The 23807-nt window shown below is 35.9% G+C and overlaps 1 protein-coding gene across 3 annotated transcripts in view; it reads left to right on the top strand.

Annotated features, from left to right (window-relative positions):
• LRRK2 (leucine-rich repeat kinase 2) overlaps positions 1–17863 on the top strand; it is a 207764-nt gene extending 189901 nt beyond the window's left edge. For all 3 annotated transcript variants that reach the window (XM_010841504.1, XM_010841503.1, XM_010841505.1), the window contains 6 exons: positions 1056–1128; positions 2186–2370; positions 12631–12783; positions 14018–14226; positions 16068–16139; positions 16996–17863. In XM_010841504.1, coding sequence (XP_010839806.1) covers positions 1056–1128; positions 2186–2370; positions 12631–12783; positions 14018–14226; positions 16068–16139; positions 16996–17117 — 814 coding nt within the window. In that variant the 3' untranslated portion in view covers positions 17118–17863. The remainder of the gene's footprint in view (positions 1–1055; positions 1129–2185; positions 2371–12630; positions 12784–14017; positions 14227–16067; positions 16140–16995) is intronic.
• Positions 17864–23807: the final 5944 nt, after the last annotated feature.

Below are 23807 nucleotides of genomic sequence, written 5' to 3'. Positions count from 1 at the left end.
GTTCTCCGTGTGTGTGTGTGTGTGTGTGTGTGTGTGTGTGGGGGGGGGGGGGGGGGGGGGGGGCCTGCAAGACCTCAACTATGGCTCTAACGCTTTACAACTCATGACAGCAATTTACTTTCATAGGGCTTCTACCAAAAAGAGTTCTTATTCTTTGTCTGAATGCATGTATATCGATAATCTGTTATATGCCTCTAAAGCATAGCACTTAACTACCAGATTGAAAAAAATAACAAAAACAAAAACTTCAGTAAATGAATTCATAAGTTGTTAATAGGTGAAAATGGCTTAAACATTATCGGTTATTGAAATGAGAGAATTTCAGATATGAGTGATAGATTAGTTGCTGTAATATTTGGGGCAGTATGATTTCCATGAGGCATTTAGATTATATGTCATATCCTTCAGTCAGTACCAGAAAATAAATATTAGAAAAATGTGAAGTCCAAGTTTTGGTAGCCGAATTATAAACTCCATTGGCAATGATCCAAAAATTATTGTTGAATACTGTCAAAAATTTCATCAGAGGAAGTCAAATAGGCAAGGAAGATTTCATATTTAAGATAATTGCAATAGGGGAGAGGAATTGAACTCAGCTCTGCTGAAATAAAAGATGGGGGAGTTTTTAAACCCTTTAATGAGCTAGTGGAAAAGTGCTGAAGGACTTTGGGGGAGGAGGAGGGTCAATGTGATTAGGCCATCTGTGTTTGCTGATCATTGCTTATTGAAATTGAGCTCCTACTGTCTTACAAAGACTAGGAGAAGGCACATCATCCTTCCTGATGACATTTCAGAGACGGCTTCCAAATTTTTGAGAAAGTCATTCTTAAATTATAAAACTTGCAAGGGTCTAGGAGAAGATCTGCATTTTAAATGGGCCAAGAAAGAAGTTATAATTTATGTTTTCTCAAGTGAACGCTGTAAGGAAAGGGAGGTCAGGGCCAATAACCAGGGAAAAAACCTGTCTAAAGTTTAGTTAAGCTAGGGGGAATGTGAAGCCATCTTGGTCAATATAATCATTCTTTTCATAACAATTTTGACATTTTTTCTTTTAGCAAGCAAAAAACTTTCCTTTTAGTGGGAACTGCTGATGGCAACTTAGCGATTTTTGAAGATAAAAGTGTTAAGGTAAATATTGAACACATTCTGCATCAAAATTTAAATTGTTTCATGTTTATTCATCAACACCCTCCTTCTGATTATAAACTCCTTGACACCAAGGATCATGTATTCTGTTTTTTATCTTTTCATTGCTTCAGAAAGTCTTGTACACAATAGATTCTCTATAAGTACTTGCTGATTAACTGTGTATATGAATGAACCAAGGAAAAATTGATAAATGAGATCTGATTTATAATAGTCTTAGTGATGGAAATAATTCCATTTTTATATAAGTGAAGTAGATAATTTCTTATAACTATATTGTGGAAAAGATAAGGGAAACAAGTTTTAAGTCTGGCTTGCTATCAACCTATTCTTTAATCTTGAAAAAATCATTTGACTTTCTGTTCTTAAGACTCACATTTATCATTAAAGCATTGATTTCTCCACCCTTCATTCATCTGTGGTTCCATCTAGTCATTTAACATCCTATCCATTCATACTCTTTGTTAGCAAAAAAGCTGATTATCTAATGAGAGACAAATAATTATAGTAGAATTTTTAGGTTACTGCTGTACAAATTTTGCATGGAGAAGTGAAGAGATTGGTTGCAAAGATAATTGAATACTATTTGAATTAAATCCTGTTTTTATAAGCCATTTGAAAAATTTATCCTGGATTTTTATTTTTATACCTCTAACCATTTAAGCAGAGAAGGCAATGGCACCCCACTCCAGTACTCTTGCCTGGAAAATCCCATGGACGGAGGAGCCTGGTAGGCTGCAGTCCATGGGGTCGCTAAGAGTTGGACACGGCTGAGTGACTTCACTTTCACTTTTCACTTTCATGCATTGGAGAAGGAAATGGCAACCCACTCCAGTGTTCTTGCCTGGAGAATCCCAGGGACAGGGGAGCCTGGTGGGCTGCCGTCTATAGGGTTGCACAGAGTCGGACACGACTGAAGTGACTTAGCAGCAGCAGCAACCATTTAAGAGGAAAAGTAGTTTTTAGGAAGCTCAAATTTTACACTGTTTCACTCTGTAGATACTCAATTTACTGAATGTGTTTTCTCTTTTTGGCAAAGTGTAAAGGAGCCACTCCTTTGAAGATACTCAACATAGGAAATGTCAGCACTCCACTGATGTGTTTGAGTGAATCTGTGAACTTAACTGAAAAAAACATTATGTGGGGAGGATGTGGTACAAAAGTTTTCTCATTTTCTGATGATTTCACCATTCAGAAACTCATTGAGACCAGGACAAATCAGCGGTGAGTTATTCCTTTCTGTGCAGCTAATTTACCATTTTATTAATGTATATTCTTTGTAATCATGTCAATAATACTGTCTGTAATTTCCAACAAAAATCTTTCAAAATGCATACATTATTTTTCTGTTGTAAATGTAAATATTCATTATGAAACTTAGAAAGCACAGGAACGTTAAAAAAATCACCCAGTCTAATCACATTTGGGATAGAATATGAAAATCCATGGTAATTTTGTAGTGTTTATCAATTTAAATTTTTATCATTTTCATTATCTCCATTTCAAATTAAACATGGAATTTGAAAGACAATCAACTCATTATTTTACTAAAGATATGAATTTTACACATATATTTTGGATAATTTTCTTTGTTCTTTCTTTTTTTATTGAGATATTGTTGATTTACACTATTATATAAATTTAAGCTATACAACATAGGGATTTGAAATTTTCAAAGGTTATATTCCATTTATAGTTATTATAAAATATTGGCTACATTCCCTGTGTTATACAGTATATCCTTGTAGCTTATTTTATACAGAGTAATTTGTACTTCTTAATGTTCTAACATTATCTTGGCCCTCCCCTCTTTCCTCTCTGCACTGGTAAACACTAGTTTGTTCTCTGTATCTTTGAGTGTGTTTTAATTTTGTTACATTCACTAGTTTGTTTTATTTTTTAGATTCTACATATAAGTGAGATCAAATAGTATTTGTCTTTCTTTGACTTATTTCACTTAGCATAATAACCTCTAAGTTCATCCATGTTGTTGCAAATGGCAAAGTTTCAATCATTTTATTGGTGGGTATTATTCTCTTGTATATTTATACATACCATATCTTCTTTTTTCATTCATCTGATGGTGGACACTTAGGTTGCTTCCATATCTTGCTTATTATTAGAGTGCTTATATCATTTCAAATATATATATATATATATTTTGGATAAATTCCCAGGAGTGGAATTTTTGGGTCATATGGTAGTTCTATTTTTAGTTTTTTGATGAATCTAAATTTATTTCCATGGTGGCTGCACCATTTTCACAACCAGTGCATGAGGTTTCCCTTTTCTCCACACTCTTGCCAATGCTTGTTATTTGTGGTCTTTTTGATGATAGCCATTCTGACAGGTGTTAGGTGATACTTCACTGTGGTTTTAATTTGAGCTTCTCTGATGATACTGATGGTAAGCATCTTTTCATGTGCCTATAGATCATCTGTATGTCTTCTTTGGAAAAATGCCTATGGGTCTCTGTCCTTTTATTAATTTTGTTTTGTATTTTTAATGTTGATTTATAGGAGCTATTTGTATATTTTGGATATTAACACCTTATCAATCACATAATTTGCAAATATTGTCTTCTATTCAGTAGGTTGTCTTCATTTTGTTGATGGTTTCCTTCACTGTGCAAAAGTTTTTAAGTGTACTTAGCTCCTCCCATTTATTTTTGCTATTATTTTCTTTGCTTTAGGAGACAGACCCCCAAAAATTTATTGCTACAATTTATGTTAAGTGTTCAACCTATGTTTCCTTCTGGGAGTTTTATGATATCGAGTCTTGCATTCGAGTCTTTAATCTATTTTGAGTTTATTTTTGTATATGTTGTTAGAGACTCTTCTATGTTTCATTCTTTTCCATATACCTGTCTATTTCTCCCAGTACCATTTATTGAAGAGACTGTCCTTGCTCTATTGTACATTCTTATTCTTGCCTTCTTTGTTGTAGATTAATTGAACATAAGTGAGTGGGTTTATTTCTGGTCTCTTGTATTTCATTGATATGTGTGTCTTTTTTGTGCCAATTCCATACTATTTTGATTACCATAGCTTTGTAATCTAATCTGAAGTCAGAGCCTGTGATTCCTCCAGTTACGTTCTTTCTCAAGATTGTTTTTGACTATTTAAATCTTTTGTGTTTCCATACAAATTTTATGTTCTGTGAAAAATTCCATTGGTGTTTTAGTAGGGATTTCACTGAATATATAGATTGCCTTTGGGTAGTATAGTCATTTTGACATTATTAATTCTTCCAGTCCATGAACATGGTATATCTTTCCATTGGTTTCTGTCTTCTTGTTTCTTTCATCAGTCTTAGAGTTTTCTGAGTACAGATCTTTTATCACCTCAGTTCAGTTCAGTCACTCAGTCATGTCCAAATGTCTGACTCTTTGCCACCCCATGTCATCCCCTTCTCCTCCTGCCCCTAATCCCTCCCAGCATCAGAGTCTTTTCCAATGAGTCAACTCTTCGCATAAGGTGGCAAAGTATTGAGTTTCAGTTTCAACATCAGTCCTTCCAATGAACACCCAGGACTGATCTCCTTTAGAATGGACTGGTTGGAGCTCCTTGCAGTCCAAGGGACTCTCAAGAGTCTTCTCCAATACCACAGTTAAAAAGCATCAATTCTTCGGTGCTCAGCTTTCTTCACAGTCCAACTCTCACATCCGTACATGACCACTGGAAAAACCATAGCCTTGACTAGCCGGACCTTTGCTGGCAAAGTAATGTCTCTGCTTTTGAATATGCTACTAGGTTGGTCATAACTTTCCTTCTGGGAGTAAGTGTCTTAATTTCATGGCTGCAGTCACCATCTGCAGTGATTTTGGAGCCTAAGTGAAATGTGTCACTGTTTCCATTTTTTCTCCTTCCATTTGCCATGAAGTGATGGCACTGGATGCCATGATCTTAGTTTTCTGAATGTTGAGCTTTAAGCCAACTTTTTCACTCTCCTCTTTCACTGTCATCAAGAGGCTCTTTAGTTCTTCTTCACTTTCTGCCATATGGGTGGTGTCGTCTGCATATCTGAGGTTATTGATATTTCTCCTGGCATTCTTGATTCCAGCTTGTGCTTCTTCCAGCCCAGTGTTTCTCATGATGTACTCTGCATAGAAGTTAAATAAGCAGAGTGACAATATACAGCCTTGACGTACTCCTTTTCCTATTTGGAACCAGTCTGTTGTTCCATGTCCAGTTCTGACTGTTGCTTCCTGACCTGATATAGTTTTCTCAAGAGGCAGGTCAGGTAGGTTTATTCCTTGTTATTTTATTCTTTTTGATGCAGTTGCTAATGGAATTGTTTCCTTAATTTCTCTTTCTGATTGTTTGTTGTTAGTGTATGGAAATGCAACAGATTTCTGTATCCTGCAATTTTATTGAATTCATTAATGAGCTCTACTAGTTTTCTGGCAGTGTCTTTAGGATTTTCTATGTGTAGTATCTTATTTAACTTATATGCAGAGTACATCATGAGAAACTCTGGGCTGGAAGAATAACAAGCTAGAATCAAGATTGCCAGGAGAAATATCAATAACCTCAGATATGCAGATGACACCACCCTTATGGCAGAAAGTGAAGAGGAACTAAAAAGCCTCTTGATGAAAGTGAAAATATAGAGTGAAAAAGTTGACTTAAAGCTCAACATTCAGAAAACTAAGATCATGGTATCTGGTCCCATCACTTCATGGGAAATAGATGGGGAAACAGTGGAAATGGTGTCAGAATTTATTTTTGGGGTCTCCAAAATCACTGCAGATTGTGATTGCAGCCATGAAATTAAAAGACGCTTACTCCTTGGAAGGAAAGTTATGACCAACCTAGCCAGCATATTAAAAAGCAGTGACATTACTTTACCAACAAAGGTCCGTCTAGTCAAGGCTATGGTTTTTCCAGTACTCATGTATGGATGTGGGAGTTGGACTATAAAGAAAGCTGAGTGCTGAAGAATTGATGCTTTTGAACTGTTGTATTGGAGAAGACTCTTGAGAGTACCTTGGACTGCAAGGAGCTCCAACCAGTCCATTCTAAAGGAGATCAGTCCTGGGTGTTCATTGGAAGGACTGATATTGAAGCTGAAACTCCAATATTTTGCCACCTCATGTGAAGAGTTGACTCATTGGAAAAGACTCTGATGCTGGGAGGGATTGGGGGCAGGAGGAGAAGGGGATGGAAGAGGATGAGATGGCTGGATGGCATCATCGACTCAGTGGACATGGGTTTGGGTAGGCTCCAGGAGTTGGTGATGAACAGGAAAGCCTGGTGTGCTCAAGTTCATGGGTTTGCAAAGAGTCAGACACGACTGAGTGACTGAACTGAACTGGACTGAACTGAATTTTCTAAATTTACTGAGGCTTATTTTTTGGTCTAGCATGTGACCTATCCAAGAGTATGTTACATATGTACTTGAAAAGAATGTGCATTCAAATGCTTTTGAATAGAATGTGCTTCAGTTTATATATGTGTAAAATTCATCTGGTATGATTTGTTATTTAAGGCCAGTATTTCCCTATTGATTTTCTGTATGGATGATCTGTCCATTGATGTAAGTAGTGTGTTAAGGTCCTCAACTATTACTGTATTACTGTTGATTTCTCCCTTTATTTCTGTTAATATTTGGTTTATGTATTTAGGTTTTTATATGTTGGGTGAATATAACAATTGTTATATCTTTTTTGAATGATCCCTTGATCATTATGTAATGTCCTTCTTTGTTTCCTGTAAAAGTCTTTGTTTTGAAATCTATTTTTCTGTTATAAGTATCGCTGCCCAGCTCTTCTTAAATTTCCATTTGCATGGAATACCTTTTTCTGTCCCTGAACTTTCAGTCAGTTTTATATCTGAATTGAGTCTTTGTAGGCTGCAGATATACAAATCTTGTTTCTGTATCCATTTTACCACTCTGTCTTTGATTAAAGCATTTAGTCCAATTTACATTTAAAATAGTTATTCATATGTATGTTCTTTTTGCCATTTTGTTAAATGTGTTGAGTTTGTTTTTGTAGGTGCGTTTTGTTCCTTTCTTCTTTTGTTCTTTTCTCTTGTATTTTGATAAATATCTTTAGTGCTTTATTCCTTTTTCTGTTTGTATCTGTTACAGACTTTTGGCTTGTCACTACTGTGAGTTTTACATGTGGAAATATATATGGAAAAAAATACAAGTGAGAATCTCTCAGTTGTGTCTGACTCTTTTCAACCCATGGTGTAGCCTGCTAGGCTCTTCTGACCATTGAATTTTCCAGGCGAGAATACTGGAGTGGGTAACCATTCCCTTCTCCACGGGATGTTCCCGACCCAGGGATCAAGCCCAGGTCTCCTGCATAGCAGGCATAGTCTTTAACTGTTTTAAGTTGCTGATCTCTTAATTTCAAATACATTTTATCAACCTTGCATTTGTACTCTCCTCCCCTCACAATTATGATTTTTGATACCATATTTTACATATAATTTCTTTGCATGTCTCTTACCTTCTTATTGTGGATATACAGGAATTTACTACTTTTGTCTTTTACCCTTACTACTAGCTCTGTGTGTGGGTGCTTTCCTATCTTTAGCACCAGTTTGCCCTTACTGATGAAGTTTTTCAATTTATAATTTTCAATTTTCTTGTGGCCCTTCCTTTATCACTTAAAGAGTTACTTTAACATTTCTTGTGAGGCTGGTTTAGTTGTGCTGAACTTTTTTAGCTTTTGCTTGTCTGTGAAGTTTTTGATTTCTCCATCAAATCTGAATGAGAGCTTTGCTGGATAGAGTATTCTTGGTTTTTAAGTTTTTCCCTTTCATCATTTTAAATATACCATACCACTTCCTTCTGGCCTGCAGAGTTTCTGCTGAAAAATAAGCTGATAACATTATGGGAATTCCTTTGTATGTTATTTGTTGTTTTTCTCTTTTATTATAATATTATCTCTATATCTTTATTTTTTATTTTAGTTAAATAATTTTAGTTAAATAAATAAATACTGTGTCTTGGTATGTTTGTTTTTGAGTTAATCCTCTATGGAACTCTGCTTTCTGAATTTATATATTTCCTTTCCCAGGTTAGGGAATTTTTCATCTGTTATAACTTCTATTATGCTCTCAGCTCCTTTCTTTCTGTCTCTCTTCTTCTTCTTGGACCCCTATTCACTTTATAGTGAATATTATTGGGCTTGATGTTGTCCCAGAAGTCTCTTAAATTGTCCTCATGTCTTTCATTATTATTTTTTTTCTGTTAAGCATCATTGATTTCCACGACTGTTTCTTCCAGGTTATTGATTCATTCATCTGTATCATTTAATCTACTATTGATTTCTTCTAGTACATTTTAAATTTCACTTATATTCTTTATCTCTGTTTGGTTGTTGTTTGTATTTTATAAATCTTTGTTAAAACTTCTAATGTCTTGCTCTGTGCATCAATTCTCTTGAGTTCTTTGATCATTTTTATGATCACTACTCTGAACTCTTTATCAGATTGATTGTCTAACTCAACTTTACTTAGCTCTTCTTCTAGAGTTTTATCTTGTTTCTTCATTTGAAACATGTTCCTCTGTCACTTAATTTTGCCTAAATTGCTTTTTTATATTAACTTATCTGGTAGGTTGGTTATGTTTTCTGACTTTGAAGAACTGGCCTTTTGCAGGAGACACCTTTTGTTCTCAGCAATGTATTCCCCTCTCATCACCAGTGCCATATTCTCTACAGGTTCCCCCATGAGGGCTGCAAGGGTCTTTCTGTTGCAGCTGATGGACTATGTGAGCAGTCTGCTAAACTTGGTCGGCTGGTCCATTTGGTTGCTCAATCTTGCCTTGTATGGAGGCTGAGATGACCTCTGGTTTGTGGTACTGGGTTATCAGGCATCTGATTGTGGAACTTTGGGGAGCCCTGGACTTTTGCTGGGTTACTGGTGGGTGGAGTCAGGGTCCAGGAGACCCAGGGGCTATTGCCTGCCCATCAATGGATAAAACCAGGTCATGGAGCTAGTGTGGCTTACTGGAAAGCAGAACCAAGTCCTGGATTCTTGTTTCAGGGCTAAGGAGTCCCAGAGCATGTTGTTGGTGGGTGGGACTGGTTCCTGAAATATCTGGCTGTGTGGCCTCTGGTTTCTTGAAGCTTGTGTTGGCCTGCCTGTGTCTGTGTCCCCTGGGTGAGCTGCAGTTGCCTCCTAACCCAGCTTCTGCCTTCTAGTCCAGACTATGTGGTGTATGCCCTTTAAGTGTGAATTCTCTGTTTTCCTCAGCCCTCTGGGACTCCCGAAAGCAAGCCCCACTGCCATTCAATACGAAATGCCCTGGGGGCTCATCTTCCTGGTGCAGGGCTTCTGGGTTGGAGAGCTTAAAGTGGGGTTTGGACTTCTCACTCCTTTGGGAGTGCTTCTGCAGTTGTAAATATTCTCCCATTTGTGAAGCGCCTACCTGGGGGTATTGGATTGGACTATATCATGGCCCAGTCCCTTTTACCTCTCTCAATTTGATTTCTTCTTTGTATTTTTGGTTGTAGAAGATCTTTTCTGGTAGGTTCTAGTCTTTTTTTAATCTATGATTGTTTTTCAAATAGTTGTGATGGTGTGCCTGTGAGAAGAGGTCGGCTCAGGGTCTTCTCCTCCACTTTTCTTGCACACTTTCCCTGTGGATAATTTTAACTATTGATTGTAGGAAATGAACCTTAGGAATTAAGTCCTCTCTAGAGTTGATAATTATGCAGACATTTCCTCAAAAGAAAAGTTATACCAATTTCAAGCAGAATAAAATAAAATATAAACCTTGTTCCAATTTGTTGTTTCAGTTTTTTAAATTGTGTTTTAACGAAAGCATTGCAGTTGGTTCTTATTCATCATATTCCTCAGTGAGAAGCAGTGTAGGGTTTGGATAAGAGCATAGATTGTTCATATCTGGCTTTGTCATGTATTGGTTATGTGAACTTGGCAAGCTCTTCTCAAATCTTCAGTCCTCTCTAACCTGAGGGTGGTAATGTACCCTGTCTCAAAGAGATACTTGAAAAACTAAAGAATAAAAAGTAATATAAGGAACTTGATATGAGATCCAGCACTTGGTAAGCTCTCAATAAATGTTAGATAATTATCATGGTTATTATTAGCTTTAAGTGAGAAATCTTTATCTCAGGGCATATCCTAGTTTTTCAACATCCATCTAATTGCCCAAGACTGAAACTTGGGAAAAATCCTTGATTCTTCTATTTCTAATTCTTTATCCAGTTGATGCTCTTCTTGACTCTCAAATACATATACTTCTTACTGTTTGCTGCTACCATGGGCCAAGCTGCCATCTACCATCAAAGGCCTGGCCATTTTAACAATAGCAGAGAGTTCTCAAACCTCTGATTGTCTTCCCTTCAATCCATTCCCAACATTCAGGCAGAGGGATTGTTCTAAAATGCAAATCAAGCTGATGCCACTCTCCTGCTGAGAAGTGATCAGTGATATTCCAATGTCCTTTGCATGAAGTCCAAGTTCCTTGAGATGACTTACCAGACTTTCATGATTTAGTCCTTGCTCATCTCTGTAGATTCATATTTTGCAACCTCCTTACCCTCTGTGCCTTAGCCAAAATGAATTTGTCTCAGTTTTGAAGACAGCATGCTCCCTTTCACTCCAGTCTTTACATATGGTTCTTTGTTTTTCTGGATGACTACTATGCCTCTTGTCTGTTTAGTCTAAGAGTCACTTCTGGGTGGCTGTCTGTGATCCCACTGTGGCAATTAGGTGCCTTAGATTTTTTTTCTTCCATTGTATTTGTTATTTCCCCTCACAATAGCTGTCACAAAAGTTTATAAATGTACTTTTAAAAATAATTTTCTCAATACCACTAGACATACTGCTTAATTGGCTGCACATTAGAAGCCACTAGGTAGCTAAAAATAATCTGATGCCCAAGACCTGCCTCAAAGCAATTAAAGCAGATGAATTAAGACTGGGGTGGGTCCCCCATGTTTGTATTTATGTTTGACTCTCAAGTGATTCTAAAGTGTGGTCAGAGTTCAGATACACTGCTATATATGGTAAGTTCTCATGCATGAGGATTTTCTGTTGTTTTTTTTTTCCCGGAGATTTGTTTCCTAGCATGTAGTAAATATTTGGTTAAACGTATTCTCACTTGGGCTTCCCAGGTGGCGGTAGTGGTAAAGGACCTGCCTCCCAGTGTAGGAGATGTAAGAGACACGGGTTTGATTGCTGGGTTGGGAAGATCCCCTGGAGAAGGAAGTGGCAACCCACTCCAGTATTCTTGCCTGGAGAATCCCATGGACAGAGGAGCCAGGCGGGCTATAGTTCATAAGGTTGCAAAGAGTCAGATATGACTGAAGCAATTTAGCACACACGCACATTCTTATTCTGTAATTTCCACTTTTAACCAACTTAAACAGGCCTGAAGATATAAGAAGAAAAGCATCCCCCTCCCCGCATTCTTGTATTTTACATAGAATGTTATGAGGTCATGGTATCAATTAGCCCCCTAAAATTCCCTTTAAGATTTGGAATATAGGTGCTTTACTAGATAGAATGGCCATAAATATCAGGCTCTCAAAGATATTCATTTTCAGAAAGAGATTAGGACCCAGTTTCACAGACACTTCTCAGAAGTTGTCACCCATTGTCTAATATCTCTCTCCAATTAGGAAGATACCATGGCAAACAGACAGGGTAGTGTCAGGACATACTAATGAATATGATTTTATATTTAATAATATCTGTAATATCATTATAGATTAATATTTTATATTTAATGCATCAGTTATGGAAAAAGGAATGACTGGTCTGTTTCAGTAAGTCAGGGAAGAATTTGAGAGGAGCTGACATTTAAATTAAGCCTTGAAGTACAACTTGGAGTTTGCCATGCAGATGGGGCCTTTGGTTGCCAATCTGTTTGTGAAATGCCAAATATACTAGGTTGGAAGGTAGATGTTTAAAAATGTCTGTCATTTTCCTTTATTTTCAAAGGGGAAAGAAAAATGACAATTTGCATTCTAATATTTGGATGATGGTGTGGATTTTTTTCCCCCATACCTTGACTAGCTTGTGTTGAGGCAGATATATTTTAATATTTGAAGACTGCCACTAAGGTGGATTTAAAGGTCTTATGATTTTAAGTGTAAATGGGTGACCCTTAATATCCCAGTCATTCTTGACAATGTGGATTTTTTTTCAGTATTATAAAGTTACAGATATTATGATGATTTTCTTAGACATCAAGATACTTTACATATTCAGATAAAATAATATTCTATAAATAACCAGATAAAACTGAAATTAATAAAATAGAAAATAAAATAGGAAGCAAATTTAAATTTTATTATCAAGGAAGAAATATGAAGTAACCAGAAGTAGGTGAAATATCAAAGTATTCTGTTCAGAATGGTTAGGGGATAATATGAAATAATTGCTTCTTTTTCAAAATAGTGTTAATCCTTTATATGCATTAAGAGCTAATATGAAGTTGTATTACATTTGAAAATAATAAAAAAAAATTAAATGACATTCTTTTCTTTCCCTCTAGATTTTCCTATGCATCTTTCTGTGATTCCAACATCATAGCAGTGGTGGTAGACACAGCTCTCTATGTTGCTAAGAAAAATAGCCCATTTGTGGAAGTGTGGGATAAGAAGACTGAAAAACTCTGTGAACTAATAGATTGTGTGCACTTTTTAAAGTAAATTAATATTTTCTTTAATTTCTTTTATTGTGGAAAGAGTACTATGGGACCTGTCTGCTTAACAAATGTTTAAGTGTGCACTGTGTTGTTGAATGTAGGTACAGTGTCATTGCTTCTTTATTTCATGCCTGTAAGAACTGTCCTTACCCTTCAGATTTCACAGAGGGAGAAATTATGGCTTATTTTTCTTCCTTTATACTTCTAAATAGATAAATGTTAAAAAAATTTAGAAACAAAATCGTTAATAATTTTTGGCACCATCTGTTGGTATCCAGCAAATTTCGTCTTTGGAAAAAAATAGAATCATAATAGACATGGTTTCTTACATGTCTATTACAAAGTATTACAAAGAAAAAGTCACAAAACAATATAAAATCTGGGTGGAAAATGTGCTAGACTGACCAGGCTCAAGTGTGTAGGAGACTTCACATCACCCGCACACCTTGTGTGCTGCCGCTGGCGTCCAGGACCATCACCAGTTTTATTTGCTAGCTACTATATAGTTTTATTTTGGTTTTACTGTATAGAATTTTTTTTTTATCTTCTAGAGAACATTTTGATTATATACCATATCTGTAAATTGAGATTTCAAAGTTTACTAACACTTTAGTTTTTCTCTGGATGGTGAGGAGATTTCTGTTTGGAAGACCTGACAGTTCTGCCTAGTCCTTTCCTAGAGTTCTAAAATTATTGGAATTTTTTACTTCTGGATACCTCATTTTTGTCATGAATTATTCATTAGCTCAGGAAAAAATTCAGTGATTTGGATTCATATCTTTTACATGTAGATGATTATAGTTTTTATTTTCTTTTATAACTTTTAAACTTCATGAAAAAATGTTGAAAGTAATGCTTTTTTTCTTTATATTGAACAGATACTATTCATTTTTTGCTGCATTGTATAGGTTTGTTATATATAAAAATTATATCCATCTTATTTATTTCAGAGTTTCTTGAAGTTGAGAGGCAATTGTTGTGTTATCTTTGATAATTTATGCTTTAAGTAGCAAAATGTGGCTCTTTGACTTTCTATATTTAGCAAAATTTGACATTCTATATTTAGCAAAATTTCATATAATTTTAATGATATGTAATGATTCTTGTCATGTATTCATAATCCAAAATGTTGTATATATATATTATGTGTGTGTGTCTGTATATATAGTCACATTTATTTTATCTCTTTATTTTTGAACAAAAAGGATTAATGCATGCTTTCTTTATGGTTTAGGGAGGAACTGGTCAGAGTAAGCAAGGAATTGAAACACAAAATGTCTTATTCTGGGAGAGTGAAGACTCTCTGCCTCCAGAAGAACACTGCTCTCTGGATAGGAACTGGAGGAGGCCATATCTTACTCCTTGATCTTTCAACTCGTCGGATTATACGTATAATTCACAACTTTTGTGATTCTGTTAGAGTCATGATGACTGCACAGTTAGGCAAGTTTACTTCCTTTAAATCTTTTTTCATATTCTCTTAAGACTATAAGAATATGTTTTTTCTTCACTTCCCAACATTGTATGAAGTGTCTCAGAAATTCATAGTGAAATTTTGCAAGATATATTTTGAATAGGGGCCTTATAAGCATGAAGTGAGTAGATGTTTTTAGTCCCATAAGAGAAGCAGGTATTTCAAATGAACACTAAATTTAGGTCTTACTTTTTCTTTTTTCTTTATAATTAAGGCAAAAAATATATAATGTTATAAGCAGATGATTATTTTGATCTTAGTTTAAACTTTCTACCCTTGTTAAGGAATACCATTTAGTTTTTCTTTCTGTAAATAAATTTATATTTTTGTACAGTATATATTGCTACCAGTGTATATTCTTATAGCAATATATACTTCATAATCTATATACAAATATTGGGAAATCATTATGTTTTATTTACTTTATGTTTTCTGTTGTTCCTACTTTTCTACTCAACTATGAAGAAATCATGATAGCACATGATGCTCACACTTAACTCTTATTTTGACTAGTTATTTGCTTTAGGGAATAGACTTAGTATTTATACAGAGTTGATCACAAAAATGGGCTTAAGTTCTATAAAACTAGAGTTTATGTAACTTTGGTACTTCCCTGGTGGCTCCACAGTAAAAAAAATCCACCTGTAATGCAGACGTGAATTTGATCTCTGGGTCAGGAAGATTCCCTGGAGGAGACCATGGCAACCCACTCCAGTATTGTTGTTGGGAGATCCCATGGACAGAGGAGCCTGGTGGGCTACCATCCGTGGGGTCACAAAAGAGTCAGACATGACCTAGCTACTGAACAACATCAATGGATGTAACTTTAGCAAATGAATGATAAAAATGTTGGAACAGGATGAAGACAACAGTAAACCCTTTTACAGGAATGTATTAAGGACAGACCAATGTTTCTCTTCAGTCTCACAAATTTTCCATGAATAGGTGTCAGAGTTGCAGGAAAGTTAGAATTAGGGGCGTACACGACTGAAGCGACTTAGCAGCAGCAGCAGCAGTGACTAACGACTGCCAGGACACTTGTCCATGCAAGCAAAGTAGTAGGTGTATGGGGGGTTGTCTCTCTAGTCTTACTCACCAAGGTTGTTGTATCCTTTAATTTGTATGTACTTGGTATCCAAATGGTTGTTCATTACTGACATTAAAGGGCAATTTCAATGGGTTTAATTGATTTTTTTAATAATTTAAACATAATATACAATATATGGCATGATCTAGCTTCACCTCAGTTTTCTCACCCTTGTCTTTTGCCGTATTCTTCTTTGCTCTTTCTGCTCCAGAAGAAAGTTCAGCCCCTCTTAAATACATGCTTCATCCTACCTCAAAGTTTTGTGTGTGCTGTTTCATTTTGCGGAGTTAACTTAGTTACTGTTTAGTAACTAATCTCATCACTAGACCATAAAACTCCATTTGTCTCTCTTTAATACATTCCTTTAAAAGGAACTTACACTCTCTCTTTGATATATAGCTTTTGTTGGAGGAGTAATATATAAATATTGAGCCCATTTTGCAGAGAATTTAAGCTGTTTTCTCAGATTCACACAATAAGAATCATAACAAGAAGGTAGATCAAATTTTCTAACTTTAAAAACGTACTGGTCACCTTGCAGAGTATTTTTCGTTCATCACCTTACAGAGTATTTTTTGTTCAAACTCAGTTGAGGGATCTCTTAAGTAGTGGAATTGTAAGTTAATTTCCAAGGTTTTTGTGTCTTAAAATATGAACTGTTGTACTCTTTAAAGTCCAACTTATTATATTGTTTTAACAGAACTCTTTTATTTTTTAATAAAGGAAGCCTTAAAAATGTCATGCTGGTTTTGGGGTATAACCGGAAAAGTGCTGAAGGTACACAACACCAAAAAGGTAATGTTTAATAGGATACTGTGTTCCAAGCAGACTGCAATGACATGAATGATTATAACATATTATGTTTTTATACATTTAGGTAAATATTACATATGCATACAACTTTAGGCATTTTTAATTGATAGCTTCTTTATAGTTCAAATAATCTAGAAATAAATCTTCAAAATTAAGTTTTAGTGATTTAGCAGTGTAATATATTTTTCTGGTGAAGTAGAGCTAGCAACCACTATTAAATGAGAACTAGCTCAAACCCAACATGGGTATTTTTCCTTAGATCTTACCTACTCCGTATTATCCAAATCATAGTCTGATTTTGAAAAGTGTTTGAAAAAGCTTTATTCTTTCAGAAAATGAAGTTTTATGTTACTAAAGGTCCGTTGTTAAAATTTAGTAGTTAGTTCTATAATGTATTTTAAAACACTTTCCAAATATAATTTCTTATAAATGGTAATAATTTAGTATGTTACTTTTATATGCATATGTGTATATTGTGTGTGTGTGTGTGTGTGTGTGTGTGTGTAGTCCCAGGTGGCACTAATGGTAAAGAACCTAGATGCCAGTGCAGGAGAATTAAGAGATACAGGTTCGATCCCTCGGTCGGGAAGATGACCTGGAGGAGGGCATGGCAACTTGCTCCAGTATTCTTGCCTGGAAAATTCCATGGACAGAGGAGCCTGGAAGGCTACAGTTCATGGGGCCACAGAGTCAGGCATGACTGAGCACACACACACACACACACACATAAATATATACACACATACACATTGGTCCAACAGCTAAATATAAATTAACAAAAGATAAAAATGTTTCATGGCAGATCTTTGTAACATGATTTGTTTTTTTGATTTTCTAGAGATACAGTCTTGCTTGTCTGTTTGGGACATCAATCTTCCACATGAAGTGCAAAATTTAGAAAAACATATTGAAGTAAGAAAAGAATTAGCTGAAAAAATGAGAAGAACATCTGTTGAATAAGAGGGATATTGGAAATCTTTATCTTTGGATAGAAAAATGGTTATCTTCTCTTGTAAATATCTTTAAAAAATGTTTATGTATAAAAGAATAATTTCCACTACTTGCTGTTTGCTATATGTATATGAAGGAATGTTTATAGATTTTATTTTGTAAAAATGTACAAAATTGTTACCAGTGAAAATATATTTTAAAGAACTATTTTAAATGTAATATTTCTTATATATCCTAATTAAGTTTATGGATTAAGTAATAAAAGGGAATCTAAAAAGTACTTGATTGTAGTACTCATACTGAAATTTACAAAGTGGATAATTTTTTGTTTTGTTACTCATAATGAAGGTTATGTTTATTTTGCATTCTATGATTAAGACAGGTCTATTGCTGGATTACCATCTATATATTCTGTGAAGTGGAATAAAAATAGAAAAGTTTAATACATTCCTTCTTAGATTGCTTTAAAATGCAGTTATCATATATACTTGTAAATAGACATTGAATTTGCACTAATGAAGCCCTTTGCTGGAACATGAGTTATTTTTGTTGCTGATGTAAACAATGCATCTCATACAACTTTATCTAAAACAAAATGCCATAAAATGTGCTGATAAGAAACTAACATGTTGTCAAAATCCTCCTATCCAAGAAAGATGTAGCTATTCTCTTTCCTATATTGCAACTCTGTCTTCAAATATGAAATCATAAAGTTTTATAATTGGTGTAAATAAAATGTTCAGTCCTTCAAGTGATACTGTTATATTTTAATTTTGATTTTAAGTGCTAAACCACACCATTGACTACTTGTTCCCAATCTTCTTCACTCCAAATATTAGTACTCATCTTTTTCCTTAATTTGTGACCTGCAAATTCTACATCAGTCAAAATAGAAACTATTTTCAGAATTATAGAATTCTACAACTCCCACCAAGACCATGGGGTAAGAATGTAACATTCCAGTTTGCTGAAACAGAAAGGAGCTTTAGCTATGATGGGTACCTGTTAACCTAGTCTTCTAAATTATACCTGAACTGTTTAAATAAATTCCTATAGTTGGAGTGTTGGGCTTCCTTGATAGCTCAGTTGGTAATGAATCTGCCAGCAATGCAGGGGACCCCAGTTCTATTCCTAGGTCAGGAATATCTGCTGGAGAAGAGATAGACTACCCACTCCAGTATTCTTGGGCTTCCCTTGTGGCTCAGCTAGTAGAGAATCTGCCTGCAGTGCAGGAGTCCTGGGTTCGATCCCTGGGTTGGGAAAATCCTCTGGAGAAGGGAAAGGCTACCCACCCCGGTATTCTGGCCTGGAGAATTCCATGGACCTTATAATCCATTGGGTTGCAAAGAGTTGGACACGACTGAGCAACTTTCACTTCACTTCACTTCCCTTCATAATAGGAGTGCCAGGGTCAAGTACCTAGGTAACCATTTAAGTGTCATTTCTGCTTTAAAAGAAATTTGGAGGGTGGGGAATGGTAAATCTGTTGGCCCTGGCCAAAATTTCTTATTTCAAACTATTCCCTGTGATAGGATGAAAGTGAAGTGAAACTGTTAGTTGCTTAGTCATGTCTGACTCTTTGCAACTCCATGGACTGAAGCCCACCAAACTCCTCTGTACATGGGATTCTCCAGGCAAGAATACTGGAATGGGTTGCCATTCCCTTCTCCAGGGGATTTTCCAAACCCAGGGATCGAACCTGGGTCTCCTGCATTGCAGGCAGATTCTTTATCATCTGAACCACCAGGGAAGCCTATAATAGATAACTAGTCTATTTAATAGACTCAAAACTGAGAATTTTATTATATGAAATCTTTAAATTTATGTTAATGGTAATTTATGTATTTTTAACCCTGATTCTCCATTTTCAAAAGGATCTATGTTTTATTTGTTGTGTAGTTAAAAAAAAAAAGTCAGAAATAATGGAACTATTTGTTCCTGTGATATTTCTCATTGTTACTTTGTATTTACATGCCAGTTTTTCCAAAAGATAATTATGAAGAAATAAAAAATGAACATTGTATTTAAATGAAGTAATAAACATTTTCAAAGCACATTTGTGAATTTTAAAACTTTGTTTTGTTTTTCACATGTAAGTCTGTAATCCATCTAAACTTTGTATTAATCTGTGTATGTTACATTCCACTATAGGAGTTGCTAACTGAAGTGTTCTCCTGGAGTACAATCAGTTGTCAGGATATAAACCAGGATATAATCTCAGGATATAATCCAGGATATAATTTCAGGATATAACCCAGTGGGCATAATATATTCTATTTTCAAATTCTCGTAGAAATTTTAAGAATTTTTCACTTGAGTACTATACAAAAAATAAGACCGATTTATTTAAAAAAATAGTCATTAATTTTTTTTTCTTCTATTTGGAACACTAAAAACACTACTAACCATTATCAAAACATAAGTATTTACCATAATTAAAAATATACTTTTACATGGGAATTTTAGATGTAAAGAAAAGGGAGCCCCTATAAATCTAATTCTGGCAAGCATTGATTATGTGTGAACTATTTAGCTATTTTTCATCAAGACAGTAAGACATATATTGATGAAAGAGTGCAGAGGTAGCAAAAGAGATGGCCTTCTTGTCAGTTTCATTGCTGCTTACTGATTTGCTTTTTATGTCCTGCTGCTGCTGCTAAATCACTTCAGTCATATCCGACTCTTAGCGACCCCATGGCCTGCAGCCTACCAGGCTCCTCCGTCCATGGGATTTTCCAGGCAAGAGTACTGGAGTGGGTTGCTATGTCCTACATTGGTCTAAATTCCATGTCAGACTATTATAGCAAGGGGATTTCCTTGTGACAAAGTGGTAGCTGCAAACAGTTAACAGGATTTTTTTCTGCACTTACTGAAATAAACATATTAAGTGCAACTCTGTCAGTGGTGTTCACTATGGACATAATTTTTTAATATGAAAATCAGTGTGACTGATAGGATTTACGATTTTCTCTTCTCCAGTGAATTGCCTGCAGCTGCCTGTTTCCTGATGGTACATCCCTGTTCTGAATTGGGTAATATTTTGTGTTACAGGGTAGAGTGAGAATGCTCTGACTCTTTGTTATTAGCGGGAGGGTAACTGGGAGTAGAGAACAGGGTTGAGGTTGAAGATCATCCAGTAAAAACTCTTCTGCCTTAGCAAAGAATTACTTTTTTTGTAGGTAACTTTCATGTATTGCAATCAATCCCTTTTTGCTCCCCCTGCTACAATATAGGTTTTTAAAAAATTTATCTGCTTCATATCCACCATGTCTGAGCTACTTTACAGACTAGCACAATACCCCTGGAACATAATCATATATGGGAAATTTAATTTGGCATTCTAAACCATCTATTAATTTCTTAAAAATTTCTGGACAGTCCCTTCTTATAAGAGGAAATTATAACATAAATGAGGTAATTTCAGTTTTATGTGACTAATGCTGCTGCTGCTAAGTCACTTCAATCGTGTCTGACTCTGTGTGACCCCATAGACGGCAGCCCATCAGGCTCCCCGATCCCTGGGATTTTCCAGGCAAGAACACTGGAGTGGGTTGCCATTTCCTTCTCCAAAGCATGAAAGTGAAAAGTGAAAGTGAAGTCGCTCAGTCGTGTCCGACTCTTAGCGACCCCATGGACTGCAACCTACCAGGCTCCACTGTTCATGGGATTTTCCAGGGAAGAGTACTGGAGTGGGTTGCCATTGTGTACTTGAATAAATCTGGGAGACTTGAATAAATTTGAGACACTGTAGCTCTTAATTCACAACTGATTTACAGATCAAATTAACATCACATGTGTTTCCAAAAAACATCAGGAGACTATTGAAAGTTGTTTTGGTTAGATGCCTAGAAAAAAAAAAAAACAAAAAACTTACATCTTCTCTGAAGGAATAGATATTTGTCCTTTTTCTCAAGTAACATAAGTTTTTAAAGACAAGTGTACATTTTAATATACAAAACCTACTAGTAAAGATGACAACATGAGAAAGAAGCTTCACGGTCAACTCAGAGCAAAAGAGGTCATCTAAGAAAACGATGTCAAAGTTTATTTTTGGGGCTCCAAAATCACTGCAGATGGTGATTGTAGCCGTGATATTAAAATAAAAATAATAATAATAGAAAAATAAAAGATGGTTATTCATTGGAAGGAAAGTTATGACCAACCTAAATAGCATTTAAAAAAGCAGAGACATTACTTTGTCAACAAAGGTCCATCTAGTCAAGGCTATGGTTTTTCCAGTGGTCATGTATGGATGTGAGAGTTGGACGATGAAGAAAGCTGAGTGCTGAAGAATTGATGCTTTTGAACTGTGGTGTTGGAGAAGACTCTTGAGAGTCCCTTGGACTGCAAGGATATCCAACCAGTCCATTCTAAAGGAGATCAGTCCTGGGTGTTCTTTGGAAGGAATGATGCTAAAGCTGAAACTCCAGTACTTTGGCCACCTCATGCGAAGAGTTGACTCATTGGAAAAGACCCTGATGCTGGGAGGGGTTGGGGCAGGAGGAGAAAGGGACAACAGAGGATGAGATGGCTGGATGGCATCACTGACTAGATGGACGTGAGTCTGAGTGAACTCCGGGAGTTTGTGATGGACAGGGAGGCCTGGTGTGCTGCAATTCATGGGGTCGCAAAGAGTTGGACACGACTGAGCAACTGAACTGAACTGAAGAGTCCAAATATTAGAACTGTGAAACAGAGTCTGCAAAAAAGATAAGCTTGAACATTTTTTCAGGTATCAGGAAACCGGAAGTATTGCATGACTAAGGAGATTTGAAAATGAACCAAGTGAAACTTCTAAAAAGGAGAAATACAATAGCTATAGTTAAAAGAAGCCATCTTTTTCTTTTTTGTTGTCTTTGCATTCAGAGAGCGCAGTGAAATTGAATCTTTTGTTGACTTACTTTTGGGGGCAAATATGCATGTGGCAAGCCATGTTCAGTCATGTCTGACTCTGCTACCCCGTGGACTGACCTCCAGGATCCTCTGTCCATGGGATTTTCCCAGCAAGAATACTGGAGTGGATTGCCCTTTTTCCCTCCAGGTGATCTTTATGACCCAGGGATCAAACCTGTGTCTCCTGCATCTCCTGGGTCTCCTGCACTGCGGGCAGATTCTTTACTGCTGAGCCAGTGGGGTAGCCCAAAAATGTCATAGATTAGTTTAATAGCATTTTAGATGAACAAAAAGTTAGTGAACCTAAAGATAAGTCAAAAGATATTTTTTATAGTGCAGCAGGTATAGCAAAATAGATTAATTGTGTATGCTGAGTAGTTAAGAATCCTGTGGGATGGGGTAAGAATTTCAATTTTCTGGTTGGACTATTAGAAGAAGGATAGGGGAGAAGTGTTTCTGAGGAGACAATGGCTAAGAAATGGCTAGAACTGATAAAAGATAGCAATCTTTATACAAGAAGTCTTGAGAATTTAAATTAGGATAAACTAAAAGATAGCTCCACATAGACACAATATAAAATAAAAGACCTGGGTGAATCTCATAAACATTGCATTGAGCAATTAAAGCCAAACATAAAGAATAAACATTTTGCTTCTGTTCATATAAAAATTAAAACAAAAATTGAGCTCTATTGTTTAAGTATGCATAGATACATGGCAAAACTAGAAGCAGTAAAGAAATGGTGACTACAAATGTCAAGACAGTGATCATCTTTATAAAAGAGGAAAGGAATTATTGCTTCTCAATCAGGCAGGTAGGGGATTCTAGGATGCTGGAAAATGTTTTATATCTAAAACATTGATGATTAGATGGGGTTAGGTTGTATAAAAATTTCTAAATTATACATTTACATTTTATATACTTACTCATATCATCTTTCAATTAAAAATGAGATCATACTAATTTACCTGCACTGAATGAAGTAAATTGTCCTGAAGACATTTGCTAAAAAATGTTTCAAATTTCTGTAGTTCTTCTTATCTCTTTGTATTTAGTTTTTTAGTAGGGCATATGGTTTGATAGGGAACAAATCATTCCGAAACATTCCCTAGATAAGGAAATGTATCATTTATTGCTAGCTATTAGCAATTATTATTATTATCAATTATTATTATAATTGATCTAATATCAATTATTGCTAGCTAACATCATTGCACACTGCGTTACTCAGTTTTAACATTACAGTTAACATTATACACACAAAATAATTCTGAACTTCTAAGCTTAGAGTGTTGAGTATTAAGACATCAGATCAGATCAGTCGCTCAGTCGTGTCTGACTCTTTGCGACCCCATGAATCCCAGCAGGCCAGGCCTCCCTGTCCATCACCAACTCCCGGAGTTCACAGAGACTCATGTCCATCGAGTCAGTGATGCCATCCAGCCATCTCATCCTCTGTCATCCCCTTCTCCTCCTGCCCCCAATCCATCCCAGCATCAGGGTCTTTTCCAATGAGTCAACTCTTCGCATGAGGTGGCCAAAGTACTGGAGTTTCAGCTTTAGCATCAGTCCTTCCAAAGAAATCCCAGGGCTGATCTCCTTCAGGATGAACTGGTTGGATCTCCTTGTAGTCCAAGGGACTCTCAAGAGTCTTCTCCAACACCAAAGTTCAAAAGCATCAATTCTTCGGTGCTCAGCCTTCTTCACAGTCCACCTCTCACATCCATACATGACCACAGGAAAAACCATAGCCTTGACTAGACTGACCTTTGTTGGCAAAGTAATGTCTCTGCTTTTGAACTGTCT

The sequence above is a fragment of the Bison bison genome, unplaced genomic scaffold (genome assembly GCF_000754665.1).
Source record: "Bison bison bison isolate TAMUID 2011002044 unplaced genomic scaffold, Bison_UMD1.0 scf7180017864163, whole genome shotgun sequence".
Lineage (NCBI taxonomy): Eukaryota > Metazoa > Chordata > Mammalia > Artiodactyla > Bovidae > Bison > Bison bison.
This window is presented reverse-complemented; position numbering and strand designations above follow the sequence as displayed.